The 24,447-nt window shown below is 45.6% G+C and overlaps 1 protein-coding gene across 8 annotated transcripts in view; it reads left to right on the top strand.

The window, feature by feature from the left end:
* The window catches only part of HIPK2 (homeodomain interacting protein kinase 2), a 217,994-nt gene extending 205,723 nt beyond the window's left edge, over positions 1–12,271 (top strand). For all 8 annotated transcript variants that reach the window (XM_023184942.1, XM_023184939.1, XM_023184941.1 and 5 more), the window contains one exon: positions 476–12,271. In XM_023184942.1, coding sequence (XP_023040710.1) covers positions 476–946 — 471 coding nt within the window. In that variant the 3' untranslated portion in view covers positions 947–12,271. The remainder of the gene's footprint in view (positions 1–475) is intronic.
* Positions 12,272–24,447: the final 12,176 nt, after the last annotated feature.

The raw sequence follows: 24,447 nt of genomic DNA, 5'->3' as shown, positions 1-24,447 counted from the left end.
TGATTTTTTTTTTTTTTTTTTTTTTGAGGCAGAGTCTCACTCTGTCACCCAGGCTGGAGTGCACTCGCGTGATCTCAGCTCACTGCAACGTCTACCTCCCAGGTTCAAGTGATTCTCGTGCCTCAGCCCACCGAGTAGCTGGGACTACAGGCAAGGCACATGCCACCATGCCCGGCAAATTTTTTTGTATTTTAATAGAGACGGGGTTTCGCCATATTGGCCAGATTGGTCTCGAACTCCTGACCTCAGGTGATCCGCCCACCTCTGCATCCCAAAGTGCTGGGATTACAGGCATGAGCCACCAGGCCAGGTCCCAAGTAAATTTTTACTTTCTCAACACACAGAGGGAAGCCCTTTCTGTCACTTCTGGCGTCTTTCCCTTCTCTTCCTCCTTCCTGCCCTCCTGCCCCTCCTCCCATTCCTTCCTGCCCACGTGTCAGCCCCTGACGTCTCTCTTGGTGCCTCTCCTCCCCAGGCTCAGCAGCACATCACCGCGGACCGCACCGGGAGCCACCGACGGCAGCAGGCCTATATCACTCCCACCATGGCCCAGGCTCCCTACTCCTTCCCGCACAACAGCCCCAGCCACGGCACTGTCCACCCCCACCTGGCTGCAGCCGCCGCCGCCGCCCACCTCCCCACCCAGCCTCACCTCTACACCTACACCGCGCCTGCGGCCCTGGGCTCCACGGGCACCGTGGCCCACCTGGTGGCCTCGCAAGGCTCAGCGCGCCACACCGTGCAGCACACTGCCTACCCAGCCAGCATCGTCCACCAGGTCCCCGTGAGCATGGGCCCCCGGGTCCTGCCCTCACCCACCATCCACCCGAGTCAGTATCCAGCCCAGTTTGCCCACCAGACCTACATCAGCGCCTCGCCAGCCTCCACCGTCTACACTGGATACCCACTGAGCCCCGCCAAGGTCAACCAGTACCCTTACATATAAACACTGGATGGGGGGGAGGGAGGGAGGGAGAGAATGGCCCGAGGGAGGAGGGAGAGAAGGAGGGAGGCGCTCCTGGGACCCTGGGCGCTGGCCTTTTATACTGAAGATGCGGCACACAAACAATGCAAAAGGGGCAGGGGCGGGGGGCAGGGGGACGGGACGGGACACCAGTGAAACTTGAACCGGGAAGTGGGAGGACGTAGAGCAGAGAAGAGAACATTTTTAAGAGGAAGGGATTATAGAGGGTGGGAAATCTATGGTTTTTATTTTAAAAAAGAAAAAGGAAAAAAAAAAGTCAATAACAAAAAACAGCTCAAGAACCCATTCTACGCCAAACTGGAAAGGAGAAGACAGCAACAGGAAGATTCCAGAAGCGGGGGGCCCCAGTTTTTGAAGAACTTTATGAACTTTTCAAAGATTATTTTCATATGGCAGCAAGTGATATGGAAGACTTTGCTGTCAGGGACACCTGATATGGAAATCAAATAGATTTTTAATTAATTGAACATAAGATTTAGGGATTTTCCCAGAACTCGAAAGGGTCAACAGCTCTCCAGAACGTCAGGCTGCAGCCTGAGGAGGCTGATGTTTGGAGCTGGTGTGGGGTTGGCGAAGCTGAGTCCAGGCTCCCTAGTCAGGAAAGACAGGGGACGGCCAGGCTACTGGAAGGCCCCCGGGGGCGCGGGGCGGGTTTTCTTTTTCTGAGCACTCTGGATAAATCCCTAAGCAATGTTGTTCCTCAAATGTCATTAATAATGTGTGTTGCAAACTTTAGGTTTTTTTTCTTTTCTGAAAATGTATTTTCTCTTTGAATCCACCCCTAGTCGCATAGCGTAGGGCTAGCGGTCGTCACGGACACCCTAGTAGAATGTAGCACTCAGCACCCTTGTCTCCTACCTTGTGTTCAACTCCAATGATACCAATAGAATATTCCTCAATGTAATTGCACAAAAAAAAAAGCGATATAACATAGGCATGTAACCAATGTGGCGGTGCAGGTGTGCGGGTGAGCGAGCGCGTGTGGGTGTGCACGCGCCGCCCTCCCCGCGTGGCCCTCGGCGCCGCCACCCTAGCTGGCGCAGTCTTGACACTGCATCCTTCCCTCCTAGTGCCTTACCGAGCGACGCGGCGTGAGGGTTTACTTCCACTGGTACTCCAAGAAACTGAGGCTAGTCAGACACAATCTCAGCTCTTCTGTTGTGCTGTTGTAACAGTTTACTCTGGCCTTTTCTTTTTTTTTTCTTTTTCTTTTTAAAATGTTAATGCCCATTGTCTTTCCTGGGCTGTTTGCTAGCGGAAGGATGCCAGGGAGGCCGGCAGGAGCTAGGAGAGAGTCCGTGGATCTTGAAAGAAATATGGGAGACAGATGCCTGGCAGGTGCGTCTGGAGATGGGGACAGCGGGAGTTGAGTTGTGGCAGTAGTTGAGTTGTACTTTGTGGGCGGAGGCCCAGAGAGACTCCCCACCCTTCACCCCTGCCCCACTCTGTCCCCAGCTCTGCCATTTGTGAGGCCAGAGGTTTCGGGACTGTTGGCCTTGCCAGGCAGCTGTCTCCCGCCCTAGGCAGCACTCCCTAGTCCCTCCCACCATGAGAGCCTGGAGCTCTCAGCCTCGCCCGGGACTCCACTCTCTCCTCCGACTCCCTGGGCTATTTTGCTCTAACCATCTTGCCAGATCCCTCCCTCCGGAGACAACCACCAACCTCTGTTTGCTGTTGAATCCTCTCCTCACATTACCCAGGTCTGCTCAAGACATGATTTTGGTTTTGGTTTCCGAGGGTTCTGGTGGGCAGGAGGTTGGAGGGACACTTACGAGGGTGACCGGGGATCTGACGCTGCACTTTGGAAAAATTCACACAGTTAAATTTCCAAAGAAATCTGCCCTTTGCCCTCTTTGCACCTTTGACACATTCTGGAAGTTTTCTCAGGCTTTGGACACTGCTGGGGATGGAGGTGTCTCCGGAGAGGTGGGGAGTTCTCTGTCTTCATAGTAAATAACTCTGAAATATGTGAATGTGATTGGCAGGAGAATCTGGCCAAGGATGGGGCCGAAAAGGGTGGTTCTAATTGTTTGCTTCTGATGTTGAGTCCTTAGCTGACCCCACAGGCAGGTTTCCAAGGTGCAAAGAGATCTTTCCCGAGTCAGCGGCCCCATCCTTATCCTCCCGCCCTTTACTTCCTCACTCTGCAGTCTCCTTCAAGGATCTACTGTGAAAGGTGTGTTTGTAGTGATATCCAACTAACTCAGTAACGAAGCCGTTACTTAGCTCTTAGCTGTGAAATAACTCTGGAAACTTCCCCACCCCAACCATAAATTCTCACTTACAAAGAAATAGGTCCCCAAACTGGAAACAGCTTAGTCCAGCGAGAAGGAAGGACACCATAACTGCTCGATGCTGGACACAGCTGGGCAGTCTTGCCAAGTGCCCACTGGAGGCTGAACAGGCAAGAGGCCTACAGCAAGGAGATGCCCTCCCCTCGGGCCATTGTCAAGACCGTGTTTATCTGGAGGTGGGGAAGTGCAGCGCTCTGAGACAGCAGGACAATGGTCAGTTCGGAGAGGGTAAGGGCAGCAAAGGGTCCAGAGGACACAAGCCAGAGGACCCCCTGCTCCACAGCTGGGTCAGCCTGGAAAATCCGTCTGTTAGGGACTTTCTGGCAGCCAGATGGCAGCAGTAGCCCATTAGGTCTCATCCCGAGTTCCAAGTCTTGGCTGCAAATGAGCCTCAGTTCGCCTTATTGGAGAGCACCCCCAGACTCCAGGGCACAGTTCAGTTCCAGCCCTTTCTAGATCTGATCTTTTAGGGGGAAAGACAGCTTAAAATGTTCTTTTTGTTTTAAAGAAAATTCTTCTGTCTGCTTAAGTTGGAGGCTACTTTCACCTGACGTTTTCTTTCCTTTTATTCTTCCAGATCAGGAATGAAATTTCCATGCTGCTCATAAAGATAATATTGTACTAATTATTTTTCTTACCATTGTAATTATGATCATTATGTTGATATTTTAGTCAGGGTTTTAAATGCACGTTTATTCCAAGTATCTTTGTGTTTTCTCTTTAATATTTAGACTTCTTCTCTCTGTGAGTGTGTGAGTAGACTGGAGGGACATCCAGATGTCCAGTTTTGTCAGGCAAAAAAAAAAAAAAAAAAAAGGAAAGACTTAAGAAGTAGGAAAATTGTTTCTGTCATCTCTATCCCACCAAGAGCCGTCAAGAAAGATCCACCACAGAACAAAAGTTTAAAGAAGAATCAAAGCCTTGATTGGGCTTCTGACAACATGGTCATCATCAAGGTTGCCATTTTCTAGATCCCAGCGAGCTGGGATGCGACGTCAGGTGGCATCTCGTGGGCTCGGGGAATGCTGAGTCACTGACTATCCAGCCCTTAGCTGGCTTCTCTCCCACATCCTCAGAGTTCTCCTGTGCTTCTGAAATCTGTTAACTAAATCTTTGGCTTGCCTCTGATACTGAAGCAAGAAAATTCCCTCCCAGAGGTGAGCCCAGCCGCTTCCCCACACATCCACCCTTTTCCCATCTGCGCACCTGGGGCGTGGTTAGATTCTTCACTGCAGAAACATTTGCCCCCTCCCAGAAGCTGCTGGGCACAGTGAGGTGGCGTAAGAGTGACTGGCAGGTGGTACCTCCCCCAGGAAATTTCACCACACCACCCAGTTCCTCAGCCTGCCCCCTCCCCCTGTGATGCATGCTCCCAGCACCCAATTCTAGCCAGCTGGAAGTGGGTGGAGGGATGGCAAGAGGCCAGAGAAACCCTGAACAAAGCTGGGTGGCTGCTCAGGCATCACAGGTTGTGCCCCCTCTGAAAGTGGGCTCCGGCCACATCCTCAGTGCACTGTGCTGTGTGTGCTGGGTGCTCACACGCTATCCCCAGACCCACAAAGTGCTAGGTCCCAGATGAAGAAAGGGGTGAAATAGCCAGCTTCACCAAAGGGAAGGGAAGGGAAGTATTGGGCGATGCCAGCCCCACAGATGCTCAGCAGACATTAGTGCACATCCTCCTAGTCCTCACCCGATGGCCTCCTCTACCCCATGCATGGAGCTGCCACATCAGAAGCCCCAGGAGAGGCTCCCTGCAGGAGAGGCCAGCTCCCTGAAAGCCCATTTGCATACCTGGCCGAATCTGCCATGTGGTCACCTTGGCAAATAGGCTGCTGTCACTAGGACCAAGCTCTCAAGCAGAGGGATGCCAATCTAGTCCTTTCTTAGCCCACAAATCATCTAGAGCATCCTCTAGTCTCTCGTGGGCTCCCTCCTTCCCTTTTGAAGAAACATTGTTCAGAGGAAGAGGGGAAGATTTGAAATGTCAGGTCATGAAGGAGTGTTTAATTGGAGCCTGGTGAACCGCAGGGCGATTTGCTTCTGCTGCTCACTGGGTTCTGACTGGCCCGTCTGGACGCGGGCCCCCATGTCTCTGTGCTTAGGGCCTCTTCATGATGTTTTGGATGTTTCCAAGGGAAGTGGGCGAGCAGATCAAGGGGGTGGGAGAGTCGAGGCTTGATGCCAATTAATACTGTGAAGTGGAGCGTGCGGTCAGTGGAATTCAGAGGAAAAAGAAGGGTTGGAGCAAAGCGGCATTCATCTCCTGGACTGTTAGCCTTTCTAGTCTTCCTGGTGGCTGACGTGTTCGCAGGCTGGGGAAGCCAGCTGACCTTTGTCCTCTTCAACCTAGAAGACAGCCTGCCCAGACACCAACGTGTGAGACGAATGGACGTCAGGAAGGGAAGGGGAGATTAGCCCAGCTGCCGACAGAACGATTTCCCTTGGTTGGACCTTGGGAATGGCAAACACTCATATTGGAACAAGCTTGGGGTGGAAGATTTAGGCCGTGTGAGCGTGTGTGAGTGAGTGGAACAAACTTTCTTGGAAACTGGAGGGAGGAGATGAGGAGGCTTCGGGAAGTATTACTGATGGCTTATAAGGTTGAGAGAGCGACATGGGGCCCCGGCTCGCCCCAGCTTTCGTCCCAGGTTTTCTTTGTCTGATGCTGAGGGCAGGGTGGGGTGTGGGACCACCACTCTTGCTGGCCTGTCAGGTAGCCACTAGGACAGAAAATGGAAAGAAGGAAATGACTCAGTGCTGTCAACTAGCAGAGAGAATTCGAGAGAGGCCAGGGTTCCTTCCACAGGCCAGCCTGGGACTCCACAGTGCCAGCAGGAGTGACTTTGCCACGAGACATTCCAGCCCAAGGGACTTTGCAGGCTTCATTCCCTGTCTGTCTTTTCCTTCTGATGTGTGTTACAGATTTCTGACGGGGAAGCTTCAAACTTGAGCAGGCCAGAGATGTCCTTACCAAATTGGAAAGGAAGGTGAAGCTGTTCCTTTCTTTAGCCAAAGAACCCTTCTCAAAGATGCCTCCAGAGATGGAGAAAATGGCCTTCCCCTCCTTCCTTTCCAGGCAATAATGACATCATTAGTGATGCAATTCTGTTCGTCTTTCTCTTTCCTCTCTGTCCTTTTTTTTTTTTTTTTTTTTTAAATGTATTTGTTTCAAAACTGTGCTATTCTTTTAAGAGGAGTGGAGGAGACCCCTTGGATGCTGCTGCTACTGGGAGACAAGGAGCCGTACCAATCGGTGGGCTTGACTAATCCCGGGCCACCATGGGAGCGAGCAAAGCAGAGCTGCCAGGAGTTCAGCTGCATCAGGGACGTAGAGCACGTGGGGGCTGGGCTCGGAATAGCGGTACTTTTCCACTTTGATGCCTTAGAACTCTCACTTCTCATCTCCACAGACCAGACTCAGTAAAATCTCAGGCCACTAGAGAATGGAAGGCGGTGAAACAGGATTTAAATGCAAAAGAAACCTATTGGAGGCTTTTGGCACCGTGGCTCACTAGAGGGACCCAGCATAGTAGAGGTTTCTCGTGTCTTTGTTGCAGCTTCCGAAAAGTTCAAAAAAGAACTCCAGGCCGTTCTTTGCTCAGACCCAGTGAGAGATTGTGGAGAAGTGCCCCCTGCAGGTCTCCTGGCCCAGAACACCAGCACCAGAGGGGATCTTCTGATGCCCCCTGCTGGACTTGCCCAAGCCTGTGGGAGCCCCTCATCTCAGATCCCTGTGCTGAACATGGCACCGACTGTCCCTTATTTGTTAAAATTTGCAACATCTCTCAAGTAAATAATAGCCAACATTTGTTGAATACCTTCACGGCTCCCGGGCCAAGGCCTTTATGAGCGTTGTCTCAAGGGGCCCCCACTTCCACCCCACAGGGAGGCGGATAACAGCCCCCATTTATAGATAAGGGAGCTGACCAGATGCTCCGAGAAGTGGCAGGTGTTGAAGGAAGGATAAAGCAGTGATGGGCCAGAATTCCCAAGGTGCCGTTTTTTGTTAATGAGGCCCTTCCTGAGATGTGATTTTTAATCTTTTAACTTTTTAAATTAATAGCAATGCGTGGCCTCATATTTCTATGAACCATTTAGCGATACTCCCGCTTCCTGCATGCCACACACTGTGCTGGGAATTGCTCACGGGTCGTCCTGTTTCATCTTTTCAGCAGCCCTGTGAGATCGGCAGTATTAGTCCCCCTACAGCCAAGGAAACTGCGCAGAGCCACACAGCTCATGAGGGGCAAGGAGGGCTTGAACCTGAGTCTGCCCAGCTCCAGAACTGAGCTTGCAGCCATTGGCTGCAGCTGTCTCCTGCATGTCTGAGCAGAGAAAGGCCTTTACACAGCATCACCCTGGGCCATCCCGCGCACTGTGGGACTCAGCTGAAGGACTGTGCAAAGAGGGGGCTTCTGAGTTGGATTTAGGCAAAAGGGGCAGAATTAGTTTGATTTTTAGAGAAAATCTCTGGAGAGTTTCTTTTGATTCATAGTAGAATTCCTTTTAGATTTCTTTCCAGCATACCAACTAGCTTTAGTAGTGCTGCTACAACCAGCTCTTATAAGTAAGAGTGAAAAAGAAGTATTCTTTTCTTCTTTAAAAAATAATTTTTTCTTGCTTATAGTTAATTCTAGAAAGGCAATACTAAAGGTATATATTTTTTTCAAAATGCTATTTTTTACTGCACTTGATAATTATCCTGACAGCTCTGATCTCTGTGATAGATTCACTCTTCAGCTCTGGGCAGAACCAGAGGCAGGGTTCACACCAAATTTGTAAATACCATATGTGGGTCTGGTGTCCAGGAACTTTTTTCTTTCTGTTAAAAAAGAAAAAAAAGGAAAAAAAAAAAAGAAGTAGAGGTGGAAGAAAGACAAGACTTAGAGGAACAAAAGAACGTTTTCTTTTGAGATAGATACTCTTCTCAAAGAAATAGCAACAATTGTACAAACAGGAAAACCAGCCAGCTTTCATGATAAAAGGAAGGAGTGTCTCTTGCCCTGGTATGAGATTAACAGAAATACAGATGCATTTTTGTTTTGGTTGAAAGATGGTGAGAATTTAGAAATGCTTAGGACTAGATTTTTAATTGTTTAAAAGAACTATTCTCATTTATTATGAAATATGTGTTCGGTTGTTTTCAGTGGGTTTCTTGTTCCTTTTTTCGTTTAAAACCTTCTTTGTTGACTGGCTCCAGGCTTGTTTGCCTAAATTCTTAGGTAGTTTACACAAGTTCTAGAATCTTTTAGAACTTTTAACTCCATTGGAAGCAAACCCAACTAATCGGAGTTTGAAATCCTGGTTGGTTTCAATAGGTATTCTGGAATTCTGGCAGAACACCTAAAGATTTTTTTTAAGAAGGTTTTAGATACATTATCTTACACAAACTGTGACCTAATGGCAATAATTACCTCAAATGTGGGCATTCATCCTGGTTTTAGCCTTTTTTGAAATCATGTAGCCAGCTTGATCTTGGAATTTAAAGACTATGAATTCTCTGTGGGCTGAAAATAATGATTACTTCATACCCCGGTCATCGTTGCTTAAGTGAATTCTGAAAATAGCTCATCTTTACAACAAAAATGAAACCAAGGAAGAGATTATTCTTTGTGTGTCGTACTCAAATGTGATGTTCAAATGCACATGTTAAGTATATATGTTTTTAGCTACTGTAAAATGCTGTTAGCCTTCTAAGCTATCAAGAGAGTCACATTTTAAATGAGTAAACTAAACTATTGACTGTGGATACTTAAGCATATTTCTGGCTACGTTTTATAGGTAAAGTGTTTTATAGTTTACATTTAGACTGGTACTTTTTAAAGAAAAGTTCTGTTTATAACTGACATCCGCAAACCCCAGCGAATGCCTCTTAGTTGCAGGCTGCGTCTCCCCCAAGGCAGGTGTGTTGTCCCAGACTCTTCTGTAGTCCAGCATGTGCACCGCCCTCTGGATTATTAGCTTCCATGTGAACTCGAGAGAACGTGAAAAGCAATCCAGATTGGAGGGAGATGGAGGGAGAATCTGTGAGTCCGCAGCCCGGGCCAGATGCAAAGGTCTCATGCATGTCATCTAAACACTTGAATTCAAGGCCTTCTCTCTGACGTCTTGGAGAAGTCATTGAGAACAGTTAACCTGGTTCATTGGTTTTTGTCTTGATTTGAATATTTAACTTATTAATAGATCCACTGATTTCCAGGCACCAGGCAGTAGAAGAGACTGGGATTCAGGTGACCATGAAGGCGCAGCTGCTACTTCTGGGCCCGGGATGATATTTTGATCAGTGTTTTGTAGGGGAGGACCATATACCCCTATTCCCATGGTCGCTGGCTGGGTTTTCCATATATCTGCTGTCATTTATTCGTTTTCCCCTTGAAAGCAAAATCAGTGTAAAAGGCTATGTTTACGTTTTACTCATTGTCCAGCTTAGACTCAAAGCCTAGTTCGGTGGGAGGGGGACCTTAGCATCCTCTCAGAAATGGTCAGGGCTGAGCAGGAGAGGAAGGCGGAGACGGGGGCAGCTCAGCCTGGTCCATTGAGACCTACTCTAAACAGACATCATGTTTGGAACAAGAGAGATGCTTTGAGTTGGGGATGGGCCCCACTGTCACGCAGAGACAGACGGGGGGGATGGCAGTTTCCCTGAGTCTTGGTTTCTTTTGCTTTCTCTTGTGCCACCACCAAACTGCAGAGGATCTCCTGTGACCTAAAGGGCATTCCTTTAGCAGAGAAGACCTTGAAAACTGCAAAACACCTGGGACCAGGGAGCTTTTAAAAGATACAAAAAATATACCACTTTTGCTCTTTCCCTGTGAACTGCATTGACAGTGTGTTCTTACGACAGTCTTTTGGTAGAAATGTTACCGTAAAATAGTTTTCATCTCACCCCTCCTAAAGATACTCCCACTTTCCTGTTTGTGTGGTGATGGTGGTGTTTTTTCCTTTACATGAATTAACCAAATGAATTTTGTGTCGTCGTTTTTGGGGCTTATATTTTTAAAACATAGAAATTGCCTTTTTGTTCATTTGAAAAGTAAGTATGTTGTATCTGAAAAAGGGCTCTGCCTCTGCTCTCCCTAGCTTCCTTGTAACCAATCTCCAAATGAATCTCTCCTGGCCCTGCCCTCTTCCTTATATAGGGTCACTGTCCCCAGGGCCACCTCTGCCTCCACCCTGCTGTCACCACTGCCCCGGGCCAAGGCACCCAGGACTCCCAGAAAGCGCGAGAGCCGGCAAGAAGGCCCCAGTCAGCCTTGAGACTGGTGGTCACAACTGTCAAGAGTCGCCTGCTGGGCTGAAGGGGCAACAGATTGTCATTGTTGAAATTGTTTGGCTCAGGTTATGAGGAGGAACTTGGGAAGTAGAAAGTGACTTGACCATGCACGTCCCTGCTAGCTTCCTGTAACTAATGAACAGAGAGCGCACCCCCGCCCCGCCCCGTCCTGTCCCACCCGGTCCCCAAGCAGATGTTCCCGTCTGTCGGTCCCCCGTTTCGGCTCTCCTCCCTTTTGTGTTCCTGCTCACTTCAAGCTTCTTCCATGGACTTTCCAGGGCACAATCATCTCTGGCCCCCAAATCCTCTCTTCATCCTCTGTGTGTGCATTTTTTTAACCAAATGAAATAGACAAGAAAGTCATACTTTGGGGCAGCAGAATTTCTAGTTTAGCAGAATCACTGTATAGAGATAGATATTGATATATATGTTTGTGTATATATATCAAACCAAATTTGATAGGAGAAGTATAGCTTTATGGATGAGGAGGAGGAAGAGCTCTTTAGAGGTCGGAGTTAGCATTGGTGTCTTGGACGTGCATGGGCCTTGTCCCAGGCCACTCCGCACACATGGGGCTGAGGCGTGGCGCCAGGCCCTTGTCATCCACCTCACCATGGCAGAGCCAGCAGGCCCTGTAGGGTAACCCTGCTCTCACCGGGTCCCAGCTTCAAGCGCATCGGTGGGCGACGGGGGCAACAAATCAGAGTGACTGAATTTTCCATCCCGTTTTGCTTTGACCACATGTATTGAGCTGCGGCCTCTGATATTCTATCACATTTCCAAAAATGGTATCCATTAGGATAGAAAGAGAACGGATCTGTAGAAATGTTTACCTTTCAACTGCCCGTGAATTCAGGACACTGGATAGAAAGACTCACTCCCCAAAATGAGAACAGGGAAGAGGAGACCTGGTGACACTAAGTCGCCAGGTCCCAGGAACGTGGCTCCCTCCCCAGGGTCATCTCACCTAGATCTTTCTCTCCCAGGTCATCTCAGCTCAATCTCAATAACCCTATGAAAGCCCTGGTCTGTTGTGTTCCTTCACCGTACAGTTTCTGTAATAAAAAGTGTTAATCCATGTTAATCTGTGTGAAAATTATTGCGTGCAACAGTATTTTCTTGTGTACCTCTTTTTCCTATGTGAATTGTCCCTCTTTTTTATTTATAAATGTCTACTTTTGTTTTTTTAAAGACAAACCAATGTGTTGTAGACCTATATGTAACCTATTCCTTAGTCTCATATTATAGGTATGTTATAAGAATGGATATTTTACTTGGCTTTAGAATGTTTTACAAGAAAACTAATTCTTAACTGATCAAGTCCTTGCTACTAAAATGCTTGTGTTTTTCATCATGACGTCGTGTGCTTCTAAATTAATCATTTTCGTTGTAGAAAAATGGAGTGAATTTATATTAGTCTTGGAAACTAATAATAGCATTGTAAATTTATGAGATGATTTTAACAGAAAAAAATATAGAAGAATATAGTTATTTTAATTGTAACATTACTAACTGTAGGGTGAGAAAAAGGGGGGTCCCATTGTGGTGAACTATGTTATAGCTTGTTACTCACAGTTTCTTTTTGATCATTTTTTCGGTCTCCGAGGTGAAACGACTTATTAATTAAAATTTGTAAACTCACATATGCATATTGTATATGTGTAGAAATGTAATCACACTTTGTCTTGGAATTACATTAAACTGTTTGAAATCACTGTACACCCGCCTGGCATGCTTATTTATCCTGGAACCAGACCTGTCGTAAGAGCAAAGAGTTTATTGTTACAAGTAATGTATTTTGGGTTTGTTTGTTTGTTTGTTTATTGACACGGAATTTTGCTCTTGTTGCCCAGGCTGGAGTGCAATGGCACGATCCCGGCTCACTGCAACCTCCGCCTCCCAGGTTCAAGTGATTCTCTTGCCTCAGCCTCCCAAGTAGCTGGAATTACAGGCATGCATCACCACGCCCGATTGATTTTGTATTTTTAGTAAATACGGGGTTTCTCCATTTTTTTGGTCAAGCTGGTCTCGAACTCCCGACCTCAGGTGATCCACCTGCCTCGGCCTCCCAAAGTGCAGGGATTACAGGCGTGAGCCACTGCGCCCAGCCGAGATTATTTAATGGCTCTGGAAATGTGTAGAAGCCACCACTGCATTGAAAATTTGCGGAGAGAGGGAGGGCCTTGAGATCACGTTAGTACCAATTCCCATGCAGCTGAGTGGGGCTAAGAGTCTCCCAGCTTCCTACTGCCTCTTCCAAGCCGTTTCAGCCCCATCTGCTCCCAATCTCTGTCCCTGACACCTAAGGTGTGGCTGTCACCTGCTGTGCTGGAAGCTTTCCAACATGCATCCCGCATCCTCCGCACCCAGGCCCTGCCGTCTCACCAGACACCATCAGCACCCGAGGCTTGCTAACCCATCACCAGGGCTCTTGTCACTCTGCACCTGTGCTCCACAGCCCCGTCCAGGCCCTGTGCCTGCAGCAGCTCCACCTCAGCAAGCCTAAGAAACTCCACATCCTGCTGGGACTGGGGTTTCCCAGCCTTCTGACACTCTTTTTGTCTTCAATTATGGTAAAATATACATAATATAAAATTACCATTTTAACATTTTTAAGTGGACTGCTAGCAACCTTAAATACATTCACATTATTGTATAGCCATCACCACTATTTCCAGAATTTTTCATCATCCCAAACACAAGTTCTGGCCCCATTAACAACTCTCCATTTCTCCCTCCACCCAGCCCCCAGCAACCACCCTTCTACTCTGTCTCCATGAGTTTGCCTATTCTAGATATTTCATGTAAGTAGAATCATATATTTGTCCTTTTGTGTCTGGCTTATCTCACTTAGCATAATGTTTTTAAGGTTCATTCATGTTATGGCATGCATCAGAATTCCGTTCTTTTTCATGGCCGAATAATATTTCATCGTATGGAGAGATCACATTTGGCTGATCCATTTATCTGTTGATGGACATTTGAGTTGCTTCCACCTTTTGGCTGTTGTACAAATGCTGCTGTGAACATTGGTGTGCAAAAGATCTGTTCAAATCCCTGCTTTCTGTTCTGGGAGTGTACCCACAAGGGAATTGCTGGATCGTACAGCAATTTTAAGATTAACTCTTTGAGTTCCCATCATTCTGTTCCCCATAGCAGCTGTACCATTTCACATTCCCACCAGCAATGCACAAGGGGCCCTGTTTCTCCACCCAGCACTCATCCTGGCTTCCATTTCCAGGATTTTCAAGTCTGGGGAGCTCTGGTTTCCAAGCCCTCAGTCTTCTGTGCCTCTAGGTTGGCCAGGCTAAACACAGCCCTTCGTTCCACCCACCTTCTCCCCCACACCCTCAACTCACTGCCTTTTGCCTCTGCCACACCCCCTCACAATGGCTCAGTGATTCTGCCGTCCACCTCTGCTCCGAGGGCTGCTGGGGAGGACCACCAAGCCCTGAAAACGAATGACCTCCAGCCTGGCTAGGCCTTCTGTTGCAGCAGCAACTTCTGTGGCTAATGGGAAACACCAATCTCTCCAGGCCCTGAGCCCCACTCTCATGAGACCTGTACTCCCCAGGCAACCCAAAGAGGTTCAGGCTGCTGGACAGAGTGCTCTCATCCCCCTCCTCCAGCCCCAGCGGCATCTGCCTTGCTGCCTCGGATCCCTTCAGCCACAGGGGAGAAAGGCCCTGTGCTTCCCCCGTCCTTTCCTGTCTCCCCAGGGCTCTTTCTCCTTCAAACGTCTCCTCCCTCTTTCAGACCTTCAGCCGTGCTCCCAAATGTCCTTCAAGAAGCAGCCTGAGTCCCCTCTCTAGGGAGCTTGTCCTAACGCTCCCGACTGAGGCAGGCAGCCCCGGTCTCGGTTCCCAGCGCCTTGTACATTGTTCTCATTAGACCACACTGTCAACATTGTTTCCCTTATTTTCCTTCTCCACAAAACCCTAACATTCTTTCAGGTAAAGATCTGTCTTTCATCTGCTTCCGGGGCATCTATTACAATGCCAGGCACAGAGTGTGTGGTCAAGGCATCTTCGGGTGAATGAACAAACCCCTCAGCCCACCTTCATCCAAACCCCAACCCACCTTTCCACTCTCCAAATTCAGCATCTCCCAGAACTCCAGTAATACAAACAAAACCCTGAATGTGGCCCACACTTCAACTCAGATTAAATTCAACTCAGCTAAAATGTAAACTACGTAAAATCCACGCAGCACATTTGGACAAAGCTTCAGAATTCTTCCATCATGCATTTTGTCATTTTTACGACAAATGCACTGAGAGGAATCACACCATGTGGAAATGGAAAGGGAAGTAGATTCCGCACACCAGTGAGGTATGAGTGGGCCAGGCTGGCGCGGGGTTTTGGGGGGATCACCTGAGGTCAGGAATTCGAGCCCAGCCTGGCCAATATGGTGAAACCCTGTCTGTACTGAAAATACAAAAATTAGCCATGTGTGGTGGCGCATTCCTATAATCCCAGCTACTCGGGAGGCTGAGGCAGGACAATGGCTTGAACCCAAGAGGTGGATATTGCAGTGAGCCAAGATCGTGCCAGACTCCATCTCAAAAAAAAAAAACAAAAACAAAAAAGAGATACGAGTGGATCAAAGGGGAAGGCAGTGTAGCTGTATCCAAGGAGCTCACATCCGTGCACCACAAAGTTGTTTAAGTCTAAAATGAAAAGATAAACTTACTGTTGTCACTATTTCCCTTAAGCATATTTAATATTGGGGTAATAAAATTGATAAGCTGCTTACTTGCCAAGGCAGCCCCTAGAGAAAGACCAAGTAAACAAATGGCGCCCTCATTTGGCAGCCAGGTTGTGGTGGTCCCTGTTGCGGCTTTGGCTCTAGACAGGATGCTCCTGCATCGCAAACTTGCTTTTAGGGCACATGGCTGGGTTTCAACAGCTATGCCCTAGCCTGTTCCAAACAAGTGTAAAGTTTTTTATGACAGTCTAGCTTATATATGTTTTCTAACCGTTTACTAAAATAGATAACTTGAAGCAAATATTAAGTATAAAAGCAGAGCATACATTAAGAGCAAAGTGTAGATGTAACACTATTAGGGTTGAATATCCTCATGTCTCTTAACTTTCATTTTCAGTCCTTCCTTTTTGCCAGCATTCAGCTTTAAAGAAGGAATCTGTGCCATGCGTGGTAACTCACGCCTGTAATCTCAGTTACTTGAACCCAGGAGACAGATATTGCAGTGAGCCCAGATCACGCCATTGCACTCCAGCCTTGGGCAACAAAGCGAGACTCTGTCTCAAAAACAAAAGGAATCTGGGACCCTTTCTTTCACCCACCTCACACATTTTATATTCAACTTGGACCACACAAACGTCCTCTTAGGAAATTTATTTCCTTCATGACGTCCCATACACTGTCTTGCACTACTTGAAGATGAAAAACATCCACTGTTCAGCATCAACCCCAACCCTCATTCTGTATGGAAGAAACTGATAGCTAGAAACTAGACATTTCATCCAGTGTTGTGAGACCATCAATTCCATTTTGTAAATGCTTGTTGTCCATGTACAGAGATCTCTAGGTCTGTGGTCTCTTCTACAGGGTCACTCCTCATTTGCTGCCACTTCTAAAGCAATGCTGGATTACAGGTAACCTTGAAAAGGACCACTTGATGTCCACTTTCATGTCCTCATGTATATTCTATTTCTTTTTTGTTTGGTTGGTTGATTTGGTTTTTTTTTTTTTTTTTTTTTTTTTTTTTGAGATGGAGTCTTGCTCTGTCACCAGGCTGGAGTACAGTGGCGTGATCTCGGCTCACTGCAATCTCTGCCTCCCAGGTTCAAATGATTCTCCTGCCTCAGCCTCCTGAGTAGCTGGGATTACAGGCGCGCACCACCATACCCAGCTAATTTTTTGGATTTTTAGTAGAGACAGGGTTTCACCATGTTGACCAGGATGGTCTTGATCTCCTGACCTCACGATCCGCCTGCCTTGGCCTCCCAAAGTGCTGGGTGTGAGCCACCACGCCCAACCTCATTACTTCTATTCAACATTTTCTATAGAAGTTAAAAAAAAAAAATACAACAAAACACAAGATTGTATAATATGAAACACCATATAACAAAAATATTGAAAAGAGAGAAGTAAAACTCTCTTTATTCAGAGAAAACATGATTGCGTACAAAATCCTAACCAATCTACATAAAAACCTACTAGAGCTAGCAAGTCAATCTGGCAAAGTTACAGGATAACAAAAATCAATTGCATTTCTTTATCCTAGCAACCAACAATTGGAATATTAAATTTTAAAAACAATACCATCTGTAATAGCAACAAAAATAAAAAATATTTAAGGATAAATTTAACAAAATATATGTAAAAGCTTATCCTTAAAATTTGTAACACATTGCTAAGAGAAAATTTTTAAAATTGTAAATGAATCCAGAGAGCCACCTTCTTCATTGATTGAAATACTCATTGTTAAAATTACCTCTCTAAACTGATTTATAGATTCAATGCAATCTCAATCAAAATCCTAGCAGACTTTCTTTTTTAGAATTGACAAACTGATTACAAAAATGTATGTGAAAAATTAAAGAACCCAAAGAAGAGTCAAAACAATTTTGAAAAAGAATAAAGTATAATATTGTTGTAAAGATAAACAAATAAATTAATGAAACAAAACAGAGAGTATGAAAGTAAATCCAGGCTGAGGAAGGCAGATTGCTTGAGCTCAGTAGTTCAAGACAAGCCTGGGTAACAAAGTGAGATCCTACATCTACCAAAAACACAAAAAATTAGCTGGGCATGGCGGCACATGCCTGTAAGTCCAGCTACCCGGGAGGCTGAGGCACAAGAATCACTTGAACCTGGGAGGTGGAAGTTGCAGTGAGTGGAGATCATGCCACTGCACTCTAACATGAGCAAAGAGCCAGACCCTGTCTCGAAAAAAAAAAAAAAAAAAAGAAAGAAAGAAAATAAATCCACACTTACAGGGTCAATTCATTTCAACTAACGCACCAAAGCATTTAAATGGGAAATAGAAAGTTTCTTCAACAAACGGCTATCTATATGGAAAAACTGGCTGTCTATATGGGAAAAAAAGGAACTTTGATCTATACCTCACAACATATACAATGACCAATTCAAGACAGATCATAAACCTAAGTGCAGAACTTAAAACTATTGAGCTTCTAGAATATATAGCAGAAAAGTATCCACAATCTTGGATAGGCAAAGATTTCTTAGGACATAAAAAAGCAAGATGTGCAAAAGAAAAAACTAACAAAATTGAGTGTATCAAAATTAAACTCTTCTGTTCATCAAACATCATCATTTAAAAAATGAATAGATAAGTTGCAGACTGGGAGAAAATGTTCACATACATATACCTTGGAAATAAATGTATCCAGAATATTGCATAAGTTCACAGCTCCTATGAATCAAGAATAAAAAGACAAACAATCCAATTTTTAAAAATGAGTGAAATTTCTGAACTTTCCCTTCACAATGGAAGATAGACAAATGGTCAATAAGCAAATAGAAAAGTACTCAACAGTGCTATTCATCAGAAAAAATGTAAATTAAAAGAATAACGAGACATCTCTACATACCCTGTGGAGCCAACAACAGTATTTGGAACAAATGAAACTCTGATTCTTTGCTGATGGGAGTGTAAAATGGAACAGCCACTTTGGAAATTGATCTGACAACTTCCTATAAAGTTCCTGTGAACACCCTATGACCCAGCAATTCTACTTCTAGGCATTTATTCAAGAGAAATGAACACATACATATATAAATACACTTCTAAAAGAATGTTCATAATAGATTTTTCTTTTACACTTTATGAGTCCATTTTCATGCTGCTGATAAACACATACCTGAGACTGGGCAATTTACAAAAGAAAGAGGTTTGTGAGACTCACAGTTCCACATGGCTGGGGAGGCCTCACAATCATGGCAGAAGACAAGGAGGAGCAAGTCACATCTTACATGGATAGCAGCAGGCAGAGACAGCTTGTGCAGAGAAACTCCCATTTTTAAAACCATCAGATATCATGAGACCCATTTACTATCACGAGAACAGCACGGGAAAGACATTCCCCCTTGATTCAATCATCTCCCACCAGGTCCCTCTCACAACACGTGAGAATTTTGGGAGCTAAAAGATGAGATTTGGGTGGGGACACAGAGCCAAACCATATCATTCCACTCCTGGCCCCTCCCAAATCTCATATCTTCACATTTCAAAACCAATCATGCCTTCCCAACTGTCCTCCCAAAGTCTCAACTCATTTCAGCATTAATTCAAAAGTCCACATTCCAAAGTCTCATCCAAGACAATGCAAATCCCTTCTGTCTATGAGCCTGTAAAATCAAAAGCAAGCTAGTTACTTCCTAGATACAAAGGGGTAACAGGCATCAGGTAAATACAGCCATTCAAAATGGGAGAAATTGGCCAAAACAAAGGGGCTACAGGCCCCAGCCAAGTCCAAAATCCAGCAAGGCAAATCTTAAAGCTCCAAAATGATCTCCTTTGACTCCAGGTCATGCTTATGCAAAAGGTGGGTTCCCATGGTCTTGGGCAGCTCTGCCCCTGTGGCTTTGCAGGGTGTGGCCTCCCTCCTGGCTGCTTTCACAGGCTGGCATTGATTGTCTGTGGCTTTTCCAGGCAAGCAGTGCAAGCTGTCAGTGGATCTACCACTCTGGGGTCTGGAAGACGGTGGCCCTCTTCGCAAAGCTCCACTAGTGGTGCCCCAGTAGGGACTCTGTGTGGAGGTTCTGACCCCACATTTCTCTTTCACACTGCCCTAGCAGAAGTTCTCCATGAGCTCTGCCTTCCCCCACATCAGCAAACTTCTGCCTGGGCATCCAGGCGTTTCCATACATCTTCCAAAATCTAGGAGGAGGTTCCCAAACCCCTATTCTTGACTTCTGTGCACTCCCAGGCTAACACCACGTGGAAGCTGCCAAGGCTTTGGGGTTGCACCCTCTGAAGCCACGACCCAAGCTCTACATTGACCCCTTTCATCCACAGCTAGAGCAGCTGGGATGTAGGCCACCAAGTCCTTAGGCTGCACACAGCACAGGGACCCTGGGCCCATGAAATCATTTTCTCCTAGGCCTCTGGGTCTGTGATGGGAGGGGCTGCCTGAAGACCTCTGACATGCCCTAGAGACATTTTCCCCATTGTCTTGAGGATCAACATTCTGCTCCTTCTTACTTATGCAAATTTCTGCAGTCAACTTGAATTTCTCCCCAGAAAATGGGTTTTTCTTTTCTATCATATTGTCAGGCTGCAAATTTTCCAAACTTTTATGCTCTGCTTCCGTTGTAAAATGGAATGCCTTTAACAGCATCCAAGTAACCTCTTGAATGCTTTGCTCCTTAGAAATTTCTTCTGCCAGATACCCTAAATCATCTCTCTCAAATTCAAAGTTCCACAAATCGCTAGGGCAGGGCAAAACGCCACTGGTCTCTTTGCTAAAACATAACAAGAGTCACCTTTGCTCCAGTTTCAACAAGTTCCTCATCTCCATCTGAGACCACCTCAGCCTGGATTTTATTGTCCATATCACTATCAGCATTTTGGTCAAAGCCATTCGACAAGTCTCTAGGAAGTTCCAGACTTTTCCACATTTTCCTCTCTTCTTCTGAGCCTCCAAACTGTTCCAACCTCTGCCTGTTACCCAGTTCCAAAGTCACTTCCACGTTTTTGGGTATCTTTTCAGCAACACCCCACTCTACCAGTACCAATTTACCGAATTAGTCCATTTTCACACTGCTGATAAATACACATTCCTGAGACTGGGCAATGTGCAAAAGAAAGAGGTTTATTGGACTCACAGTTCCACGTGGTTGGGGAGGCCTCACAATCAAGGCAGCCGGCAAGGAGGAGCAAGTCATGTCTTACATGGATGGCAGCAGGCAAAGAGAGAGCTTGTGCAGAGAAACTCCTGTTTTTAAAACCATCGGATCTTGTGAGACCCATTCACCATCATGAGAACAGCACAGGAAAGACCCGCCCCCATGATTCAGTCATCTCCCACCAGGTCCCTCCCACAACATGTGGGAATTATGGGAGCTACAAGATGAACTTCAGGTGGGGACATAGAGCCAAACCATATCATTCATGATAGCTAAAAATTGGAAACGACCCAAGTGACATCAAAGGAGAAAAGATTAAAGAAATAATATATCCATACAGTGGAATACAACTAAAAAAGTAGAATGCACTACTAATGTATGCAATAATATGCATGAATGTCAAAAATATTATACTGACTGAACAAAGAGAAACACTCAAGAGCACATATTGTGTGAGTCCAGTCAAAACTAATCTATAGTGAAAGATATTGTAACAGTGGTTGCCTTAAGGGGTGGGGACTGACTTGGAAGGAACATGAGCAAGCTTTCTGGAATGATGGAAATGTCCTGAAAATTGATAAGAATGTGGGCTTTATGGGTGTATGCAATTGTCAAAACTCATAAAGTGTACGTAAGATCTATGCATTTCCATGTATGTAACTATACCTCAAAAAATAAGTATTATAAGACATAGGAAGAAGCAGGAAAATAAATAATCAATATAAGCAGTAGAAGAAATAATCAGTAGAAACAGACCCACAGGTATCAGCAGGCAAAGACTTTAAAATAACCATTATATCTCTGCAGGAGCATTAAAAATAAAATAAAATAACTATTATGAATATGTTAAAGAAAAAGAAAAAATATATTTGGTTAATGAAAGGATAGAAAATTGAGTACAGAAACGGAAATTGTAAAAGAACCAAGAGGAAATTGAAGAATTGAAAAGTACATTATCTAAAATGTACTTTGAAAAATTTTTACCTATTAAAAAATCTACAACAAACTAGACACAGCAGAAGAAAGTACCACTTAACTCAAAGATTTGTCAGTAGAAGATATTCAAACTGGCTAGGCATGGCGGCTCACACCTATAATCCCAGAACTTTGGGAGGCCGAGGCAGAAAAATTGCTTGAGCCCAGGAGTTCAAGACCAGCCTGGACAATGTAGGGAGAGTGTGTTCTACAGTAAATTAAAAATTAGTAGGGCGTGGTGGTACATGCCTCTAGTCCCAGATACTTGGGAGGCTGAGGCAGGAGAATCACTTGAGCCTGGGAGGTCAAGGTTGCATTGAGCTATGATCACACAGCTGTACTCCAGCCTGGGTGACAGAGTGATATCCTGTCTCTAAAAAAAAAAAAAAGAAGGAAATATATATATATATGTATGTATACACACACACACACACACACACACACATATGCATACACACACGTATATAACAGCCCTAATTGGAATCTTGGAAGGAGAGAAGAAACAGACGAGTATAGCAGAAAAAAATGTTTAAAGAGATAAAGGTGGAGAATTTTTCAAAATTGATGAAAGACATACACTCACAAAATCAAGAATTTCACTCCACACAGCATACAGCTAGACTCTATTTCTCAGCCTTCCATGACCAGTCTGGCCAATAAATGTAGGCAGAAGTTTTGTGTGCCACCTCCAGATCTCGCCCTTGTCTAACATAGGTTAAGATATACCATAGCAACAAACTCAAAATCTCAGAGCCTTTATTTCTCACTTAAACAGTCTAAGCCAGTCAGGAGCGGTGGCTCACGCCTATAATCCCAGCACTCTGAGAGGTCAAGTTGGGCAGATCACTGGAGACCAAGAGTTCAAAATCAGCCTGACCAACATGGTGACATCCCGTCGCTACTAAAAATACAAAAATTAGCCGGACATGGTGGCAGCTGCCTGTAATCCCACCTGCTGGGGAAGAAGCTGAGGCAGGAGAATCGCTTGAACCAGGAGGCAGAGGTTGCAGTGAGCTGAGCTCGCTGGGTAACAAAGCGAGATTCCACCTCAAAACAAACAAACTGAAAACCAATCCCAGCAACTCTCCAGGAAACCTGTCTGCCACATATTGGCTTAGCATCCCAGGATGCTTCCGTATTATGGAACCTCCAAATCAATCACTACAATGGGGAGGGAAAATATGAAGCAGATGTTGGTTCTTAAATGCTTCCACCTAAAAATGGCATGTGTCACTTTTCCTTGGTAAAAGCAAGTCACATGGACCCTTAACTTCAAGAGGCCAGGAAATATAGTCCTTCCATCTGCCTGGAGACAAAGAAAAGTGACAAATACTAGTGCAGGGCAGTCATATCTATCACATCCCTTAATGCACATCTTGTGTGAATCGCTCCTAGTTGGAGTCAAGTGGTTCCTGTCATTGACCCACGTTAGTCTGTGGTGTGAGCAAGAAATACAGTTATCTCTCTGTATCCATGAGGGATTGGCTCCAGGACCCCCATAGATATCAAAATTCACGGATTCTCAATTATTTTATATAAAACGACATATGACCTATGCATGTCCTCTCATATACTTTAAATAATCTCTGAATTACTTATAATACCTAATACAATGTAAATGCTATGCAAATAATTGTGGGTTTTGTTTTTGTTTTTGTTTTTTAGACAGAGTCTTGCTCTGTGGCATGCAGTGGCGCGATCTTGGTTCACTGCAGCCTCCACCTCCCAGGTTGAAGCAACTCTCCTGCCTCGGCCTCCCAAGGAGCTGGGGTTACAGGCATGTGCCACCATGCCCAGCTAATTTTCATATTTTTAGTAGAGACAGGGTTTCGCCATGTTGCCCAGGCTGGTCTCAAACTCCTGACCTCAAGTGATCCACCTGTCTTGGCCTCCCAAAGTGCTAGGATTACAGGCGTGAGCCACCGCAAATAATTGCTATATTGTGTTCTTTTATTGTTTGTTTTTCAAATAGTTTCAATCCATGGTTGGTTGAACCCATGGATGCAGAACCCGTAGATGTGAAGGGCCAGCCTCTGAAATTTGGGCATTAGCAGAGAAGCTAGCACAATGCTTTGCACAACACCTAGTCCATAATAAGCTCTTAATTAATGTTGTTATTGTTATTCCAATTTATTGCTACTCTTCTTCCAGGTATTGCTATTCCAATTTCGTCTTAGCTGTATATTTATCTGCTGAAAAGGAGTCTGCCCTCAAAACCACAGGACCCTAAGAGATACCCTAAGTGGCTGGGCATCTCATGTATCTTTTTCTCAAAACCATCCGCAAGTTTCCTACTTTGTGGGCAGCTGAATTGGAAATATGGGTTTCTAGGATCACAGACAGCATGGCGTAAAGAAAAGAGCATTTGAACTAGGAGACAAGATCAGTTTAATTCAACACACATTCATGGAGCACCTTCTGTATGTACCAGGTGCTAGGGCCACAAAGGAGTGTGAGACTGGATCCCTGCTCTCTAGGAGCTCACACCTCTGCATGAATGATGGACTAGCAAACAATTCAACAAAACATGACACGTGCAGTAATGAATATAAACCAGAACAGGAGAGCCACACGGCCTGAGTGATGTGACTTAGGATGTGTTACTTAACTGCCCTGGGCCTCATGGATAGTGAGATGGGGTAGATCATTTCTAGCTCCTGAAATACTAACATTTACAATTCTCAAAGCCCTGTGAAGTCAGCAGGGCAACTATTATTCCAACTTTATAGACAGATGGAAAGCCTAAGGTCAGAGAGGTTTCATATGGCAGCCGGAGTTACACAACTGCTTGCTGGTAGAACCAGACCCAGATCCAGGCAGGCCTTGGGACTGCGTAGAGTGCGTCTACTCCAGGCTGCCTTGGCAGAGAGCAGGGAATCTCTGATGGGCGTGGCAAGGGGCTTTCTTGTTACTCCCAATTTGAATTGCATACTTACAGTTTGGAGCTGGCCACAGACCAAGAGGAAAGAGGCAGGTACCTCTCCACCCGCTCCTGGTGCAAGCACTCAGCAGAGAGTGGGCATTTCTGAAAACCAGGTCACCTCTCACAGAACAACACAGTGATATGATATGGACAGGAT

Source organism: Piliocolobus tephrosceles, chromosome 8 (genome assembly GCF_002776525.5).
Source record: "Piliocolobus tephrosceles isolate RC106 chromosome 8, ASM277652v3, whole genome shotgun sequence".
Taxonomy (NCBI): Eukaryota; Metazoa; Chordata; class Mammalia; order Primates; family Cercopithecidae; genus Piliocolobus; species Piliocolobus tephrosceles.
The sequence above is the reverse complement of the archived record's forward strand: the minus strand, read 5'-3'. Positions and strand labels throughout refer to the sequence as shown.